General features: G+C 30.0%; 1 protein-coding gene across 1 annotated transcript; it reads right to left on the bottom strand.

The window, feature by feature from the left end:
- Nucleotides 1-222: 222 nt before the first annotated feature.
- Nucleotides 223-4484, bottom strand: LOC122610626 (jasmonate-induced oxygenase 2-like). Its single transcript, XM_043783600.1, has 3 exons — nt 3873-4484; nt 3205-3535; nt 223-583 (listed from the first exon to the last, which is right to left on the bottom strand). The coding sequence occupies exons 1-3, from the start codon at nt 4367-4369 to the stop codon at nt 335-337; spliced, it is 1077 nt and encodes a 358-aa protein (XP_043639535.1). The 5' UTR covers nt 4370-4484; the 3' UTR covers nt 223-334.
- Between the last annotated feature and the right edge of the window lie 3715 nt (nt 4485-8199).

Raw genomic sequence — 8199 nt, 5'->3', positions numbered from 1 at the left:
TTGAATTTCTTAAAATAGAGAGATCAGTTTGTTTTATATGATAATATAGAAGTGTTTATTATATAATGATAATGAGCCTATAAAAATAAATTAAATATTTTGATTTCTCATTTAAAATAAGCTTCTTATTTAGTTATACATTTACACAATACAATGTTACATCATACAATGTTTAGTAGTAGCAGGTAACTTATTATTGAAATAATTCACACAATTAACATCTAACGATCAATAGTCTTCTACCCCTTGATTACAGATTTAACACGTAAATAACAATTACAAGAAAGTACGATACACATCATAATATAATCATGAAACTGAGACATGAAGTCGATTATCTAGGAGATTTTAAAGACTCAACTTGGGATTTTCCTTGTGGACCTTTGGTTCGAATGAAAAGTCTATATTCATCAAAAGTCATCGGTTGGTAAAGCGCGGGTGTCGTCAATGTAACAAGCTCGGTTGCTGGCTTAATAAGCAAATCACTTTTCGGATTGAAGAAATAAGCTAATGACACTCTCTCTTTATCTGGGTTTACAATCACCCTGTGCTCCACACTCTTATATGTAGCATTGGTTAAAACCTGCAAGGTTAACAACACATATATCAATCAAATTAAAGATTTAAAGTTATGGTACCAAGTAGAAAAGTCACGACTTTAAATATGTCTTACGTAATTTTTAAAATTTAAGTATCAAACATGTACTTACTCTAATATAAGGCATGACTTAAATAACAAAAATCCACATATACATACTATATATATATATGTATATTTCGTGTATATTTTAGGTAACATTTGCGTAATTTATATTAATATAAGTCATGACTTAGATGAGAAGTTCGAACGTAATATGCTAAAATTGCAATAAAAATGTAATAACTTTTTTTATTGACTTACAGTAACATCAAATAAATAATAAAATTATTGAAAGTCGTTATTACTTATAACTATTGTATTTTTTCAAACATTCAGATGTTGTTTGGGAATACGATATAAAGTGACTATTTGATTATGACGTTTGTAAAACGCAAATAATCTAAAAAAGTGTTTGTGTGAAAAAATGCTTTATTGCTATGAAAACACAGTTTTGGAGAAGCATATACCTACATGCTTTTTTAAAACGTAATTTTAAAAACGCATAATATATTTTGAAAACGAAAAATTTATTTTGTAAACGCAACACCAAACACCCTTTTAAGTCAAATTACGACATCAGGAACTTCAGCTTGAAATGATAAAGCCGTTACCGTTTGTAAAATTGAAGTATAATGTTAATTAATAATCTATCATGACTTTAAACCATCATTTAATAAATACGGTTAAAATAAACAATAATAATATTGCGTAACACTTTATTCTTTTTTTATCCTTTTTATTAAACTATTATTTTGTTTTGCTTGTTTCTTGCTATTGTTTTCGTTAACGTTATCTAATACAGTATTCTAAATTTCTAACTAATATTTTAATTCACTTGCTTTTTGTTCAAACGACAACCAACTATTTTTTTATTCCTGAACTTAGATACCACCAAAAAGTTCTATTATTATCAATAAATTTATTTAACATGTTGTCCCTGGCTTAAATTAAATAAAGTGAGTCGTAGTGACCGTGAAAGTGACCCCTCCATGTGACTTCTACCCGAGGCTCATATAATACACATGTGTTTTAAACTATTCAAACATATTAATATAGCAACCGATTCTTTTTGACAAAGAACACGTGCTAGATTATAATCAAACAATATTTATTTTAAAACTTATAGGAACAAGAAATTTCGATCCACGCGTCACGATACGATGCAAAATAGTTGTATCATTTTAATAGAAAACACTGCAGCACAATAAATATGTGTATACAGTTGAATATTATACTTTAAATTTTAGTTTTAAACTGAAAATTAAGTAAATGAAGCTAGCTATTCCAACTGACAGATGTATCCGTAGTTTTTTTCAAGGTCTTGGGTTCGACTCTTAGGAGTGACAAGTCTATGAGTTTTTTTTTCTGAATCACCTGTAATGGCTTATGATTTACATCTCATACTCTAGAGTACGTGCAGGGCTTCACCATTATACGGTGAGGTGTTCCCTGAGTCAATTACGACTAACTGTAAAAAAAACTGAAAATTATTGTAAATTACGAGAGGTGTAACATTTTTTTTTTACAGCAACTATATCATTAAGACACAATTACAAAAGGTGCAACATACGTCATTTTAATCGTGTCGCAAAAAAAATCTTTAAATTAAATCTGAATTTTATTTAAATTATCTATACATGTTTATTATAAATTATAAACAAATTATCACATAACATTTCATATAATTGTTTTCTAGAAACAATTAATAAAACATACATATAAACGAAATAGCACAACCTTAAAGAAATAAATCAAATAAGATGCAGAGTTGATCAAAAGGTTAAAAACAGTAAGCAAATAGGTTATTTAGTCAACACTCAACAAGGCGATAGCACACTAATATCGAGTAATTAAATGGGTATGCGCATAATACGACTGTCTCTAATATATAGTAGAAGAATCCGTTATTAGTAGGTGGCAGAGACAAGGATGGCGTATTGATGGCATAGATGGGTGGACTATACCGAAAAGAAAGAAAAAAACACACCAAATTCATAGGTAATTAAACATAAAAATAGTATCAAAAACATATATGAATTAAATAAATAACATAAGCAATAATACAAGTGGCTCCTTGGTCGTGTTCATCTATACTTCTCTATAAAGCATATTGGTTTTTTTATTTTTAAAAATTAAGCAATTTTTCAGTATTCCTATAACACCCTTTATATACCCACTTAAACATAAAACCTTTATATACCCTCCTTTCTCTCGTTCTCTCTAATCATTACACGATCTTATCGACCTTCTATTACCCTCCGCCGCCCTCTTTCTCCACCGCCACACTTGATCTCCACCTCCTCCTCCCTTTTATATTGTCCTCACTTTCTAGCCGTCGCAACGCGCGTACACTCTACTCGTTTATGATTAAGAAGGTCTCGGGTTCAATTTTTGCTCAAACTACTTTTTTTAGTATCTATTTATGTTGTAAATATATTATAAGTATATGAAACTTTATACTTGAAAAAAAAAGTACTTTATATTATAGTATCGAATAAAACATTTTCACAACCAAAAATCTCTATCAATAATAGAGGGACAAAACAGAGAAAAAAGAATAATACCTGGATTTGATCTCCGATGTTGACAACAATTGCATGTCGGGCCGGTTTCACTGTGATCCACTCACCAGCTTTTCGGACCTGGAGCCCGCTAACATCCTCGTCTGGGAGTAGGAAGGTCATCCCACCCGGGTCCGAATGAGATGATAGTCCTAGGGTCAAGTCGGGTTGTGGGCATTTTGGATAAAAGTTCACTCTCAAGCATGCCCCGATGTCATCACCACCAAATGCATCTTGAAGGTAATTTTCTTGTAGTCCTAGATTTGTCGAGAATACCTTTAGCAAGACCTTCCCTAGCCTCACAATTTCCTTCGAGTAATCTTCTGTTATGTCCCTGTATTGAAGACAACAATACGTTGTAGTCAAACAGTATATATTAAGTTAATAAATTCAATAAACAACTAGCATTTAATTACTAAAAACAAATATATTTACTCAGATTTATTTCTCGTTATATTCTGCATGTGTCATGTTAATCTTCTCTGTACAAATCTTCCAATTTGTCAAGTTGTTCACTTTAATAAATTTAATCAGATCAGTCACGTGATAAAAAGAAAAAAAATGCAAATCACGTGTTTGTCTTTTCTGTATTATACCAATATAATATATTTAATCAGATCAGACACGTGATATAAAGTTTTATAAAAAAAAATGAAAAAGGAGAATAAAACCTTATGTAACTTGGTTGTGAAGGCCACTTGTTATGATCCTTAAGATTTGAAGGAAGATAGTGAAGGAAATAATAATCACTCCAATCAAGGATCGCACCCTTTTGGAGCCCTAAACGACTCCCATACCCTTCATAAGTCTTTGGTGAGTTTGCATATTTTTGCTTCACATCCATAGGTTGATGAAAAAACTTCCTCCAAACTTCTCGAGCCCCGTCGACTAGTTCAGGGTCGATTCCATGATTCACTACTTGAAAGAAACCCCACTCACGACACGCCAAGGAGATTTGGTCCATTATGACCTTTTGGCTTGCTCTATCACCATTTATCAATCCGAAAAGATCAATTATAGGAATGTTTAAGTTGTTTGACTTTGTGTCAAAAGATGGTCGTTCGGATATTGGCTTAACATATCTATTTGGGATCACCGGGTACCCGGCTTCCGACAATAGTTGGACTCGTACAATGGGTTCTGGCCAAGTGCTTGGGCAACTCATCATGTGTAATTTGGCTAGGTGGATATATCAGAAAGATGAGGTTATACGTGAGTATATATATTGCATGAGATGTGTCAAGTGTTTGTTTGTTTTTTGCTTTTTTTTAAAGGATGAGATGTGTCAAGTTAGTGCCCTTAATTTAGAAAGGGAAAATGTATGGTATTTGGGGCTGTTGGTAGGGGCTCGGGGCTTAATTGGGTTGAAATGGTAATACTTGATAGATAACAAGAAGGCCGACATTATTAAATCATACTTTTAAAATATCTTTGTCCTACTAAGTTCGTTTTAGATGTTAATTGGGTTGCTATGTTTCTATATATATTTAATTAATTTATCTCTCTTATGTATAATACTAAAACTGGCTTTTTGTACTGGTAATTGGTAAAGTCTCATTAGAAATGTATTAATTCCAACTTCAAATTACTTGTCCCTTTGTTCTTGCTTTAAGAAAAATTTTAGTTAATGTGAATATAATCCTAAAGCGTACAAGATATATAATTACTTTTAATTTTTTTGATGTTCAATAAATTTATTTGATGTACAATTAATAGATTGTGACTTTGACTGTTTAAAAATAATAATAATAATAAAAACTCTTCGATTTACTTGTTGGACTATATATAGATTTACTTTTATTTACTTGTTGGACTTGATTTTGTTTTCAATTTATACATATCAAGATATGCTATATGAATATGCCTATGTGGAAGTATGGAACTTCGTGACTATGGGTTGTTATATTGTGTTATCTATCTATAGCAAAAAACCTTTTTCCGATGAAAATACCATAGGCATGTTATATGATGAATATAAACATAAATTGACAAAGGAATCTATGGGGATATATAATGTATTATCTATGCATAAAAACAAAATCATATGTGTAATTGTGTGTATAAACGTATAGCTATAGCTAAATTTATATATAAGTCAAGCATGTAGGTTGCGGGTGTATAATGTCTATAGAGAGATTTTTTTATTATATAGTTAATTATGAAATAAAATGATGTAATTTGCTCTTAAAATACACCCGGCCCCATGCGTGTAGAATAACAAAAATAACATCGGAAAAAGCCTTTCAAGGAAAAGATTTTAATTAACTAATAGACGTTTTGCTTTCAACCAATTAGTTAAAAAGTACGTCATTGTAACATATGTTATTATTAATTAGATAGATTAAAGTTAATCTTAATAACAAGATTCAAGTCACATAGTTTAAACTAAAAACATCAACCCACCCATTAATACTTAGAAGTACGTTGGAAATAAATGATGAACTATCACTAGTCAAACACCCATCAGTAAAAATTTTGACTGTATACTAGCATGTTACTCGTGTAATTTGGCGGTGGTCATGGAGTGATGATGTGCTGGTGGAGGCGGTTGTGGTGGTTAACGAGACATCGAGTGGTGTCGATAGTTGATGTAATTAAAGGGTTAATAGAGATATTTTAAAAGATAAAGAGCTAATAGTGTAATCTAATTATTAATGTTAATGAGATAGTGTTAATAAAAATATCTTAAAGGATGCTAAGTGAAAATATGACATATTTTTTCAACATTTTAAAAATAAAATGTTATTTTTTATAATATAATATAGGTTATTATACTTATACTTGCAACCTTCATATAAGAATTTGAACGTATATTTAGATGTAATTTTTTTCTTCTATAAAAACTAGCTTATTACCCACGTAACACGCGGAATTTGTACATTTTTTTGCATTAAAATTTTTTTAATATCTGAAAATTATTAACATTTAAATAAATATTTACAAACTTTTAAACCATAATTATAATATCATATTCATTGTTAAAGAAAAACGTTAATAATGTTATTAAATGACATATTTGTATAAAAGTAAAGTATGAGGACTAAAAATGTTAATGACTAATTGTTTGGTCAATGATGATGTTATCAAGAGAATCTAATATTAAAAAATAAAAGTTAAAACTTAATCAATAACTCATATCTTTTTAATTTTAAATTAACGGTTTTGTTTTAATATATATTAAAAATACTGATAGTAAAGTTTAAAAAAGATCGATACAAGTCCAATTAATAGTATTTGAAACGATCCATGTACGAAGTGGACATCGCAGATCCAAAAACAAACAATCAAAAATGAAATGATATGTAACATCAATATATAGATATTTATGATTATGATTACAACATGTTCTATGAATAATGGGTTCTATTTATATACAAGTTATTGTGTGTTAGATTCTATATATACAGCAATTAATAAATTTCCCAAAAATATTTCTTATACAACAAAATTATAAGAAAAAGGTACTCCGTAATACGTTGGTTATACTAGATTTTAGCCTCGTGTTTAATACACGGGGTTTACAACGTTATTAATGTTGGATGTTAATATATTATACTTTTTGGGTAATAAAAACTTGATCTATATATCAAAACTTTAAGTTTCTATTGAAATATTTCTAAAAGATATGTTCATCGAAATTGTTTAATGTGACATGTTTAGCGATATTTGAATATTACAAACTATAATATGTCCATCAAAGTGGTAAAATTTTATTTAATCTTAATTAATTAATTTTATAATTATATGATAAAACATATTATTAGATATGTATTAGTTATTATCCTATTGGATAAACATTAGCTATTATTCAATCGGATATATATTAGCTATTATTTTTTATTTATTATATTAAAATTATTGGGTAAAAAATATAAATTTATGATGGAAATAAAAAAAAATGTAAATTAAAGTCAAAATTGAAAACAAAAGTCAACATTAAAAAATCGAAAGCTGTGACTGGTCGATAAGTTATTAGAGCAACTGTGCTGATGTGACTAATTTATACCCATTACCCACATCATTATTGGCCATTTTACTATATGTTTTAAGTCGTTTTTGTATGCATTTGGCGCGTTTATGGTATTTGTTAGTGTTTTCAGGCTCTAAACAGGATACGCGTTCATTTGGTACATTTTCGGATGATTATTGGCCAGGAAGTACGTTATGTTGATGAGAGATGATTTGAATGGACGAGACGGCAGAGCTTAGCAAGTAATCGAGACCGAAATAAATTGGTCTTGTACAAGCTCTTGATTGCGCCGCAGTGGGGATGCACTAGCCCACTGCGCCGCAGTCCTGATCCACAGATTTTGAAGGGGTATAAATAGAAAACTCTAAGTCAAAAATTAGGTATCCAAACTCTTTCTAGGAGCTGCTCTATCAGGATTCTTCCTTCTCCAATCAAGTGAAATACTTAGGCGGACTCATCGAAGATATTACGGGCACCCATCTAGATCGTATCTACATTATTGTCTTGCATTTTATTTTCTTCAACAATTGGTACATCATGTTTCTCTTCTATTTTATTCATTATTGTGAATTGATCATGAGTGGCTAATTGTTTAATCATCCACCTTGATGAAACTAGACGGATAATGTGATTGCAACATTTTTAATTCAAAAGGGTTTATTAAATTATCGTTGTTCTATGATCTTGATGATATTAATTCTTTTCATTAATTAATTTCGATATTGGTTGCATATGATTCTTCGTTGGTGGTACCAGTTGAATGTGTATGTGATTTTAAAACGGTTACTTGTCTATAAGTAATTATCACTAGTTCATGGTATGATAGTGAATATCATTTTAAGAAAAGATTAATTTTGTCAACGTGATTGATATCGGTTAGTGGTACCACGTTATTGTCACATAGGTTTAATTGATAATTTGATAGTCAATAAAACTGATTGTTAGAAGGATTGTCTTGGTTTTGGTGGTACCGGCTTGGGTAATTCGACTAGTAGTTAGGTGATTCGATAATTTGTTCACGGTTGGTG

This window comes from Erigeron canadensis, chromosome 1, assembly GCF_010389155.1.
Source record: "Erigeron canadensis isolate Cc75 chromosome 1, C_canadensis_v1, whole genome shotgun sequence".
Classification (NCBI taxonomy): Eukaryota; Viridiplantae; Streptophyta; class Magnoliopsida; order Asterales; family Asteraceae; genus Erigeron; species Erigeron canadensis.
This window is presented reverse-complemented; position numbering and strand designations above follow the sequence as displayed.

Coding starts and splice junctions, on each gene's coding strand:
- LOC122610626 (XM_043783600.1), bottom strand. CDS start 4,369: ATGATGAGTTGCCCAAGCACTTGGCCAGAACCCATTGTACGAGTCCAA. Junction 3,536..3,872: donor TCACAACCAAGTTACATAAG/GTTTTATTCTCC, acceptor TCTTCAATACAG/GGACATAACAGAAGATTACT. Junction 584..3,204: donor ACATCGGAGATCAAATCCAG/GTATTATTCTTT, acceptor TTAACCTTGCAG/GTTTTAACCAATGCTACATA.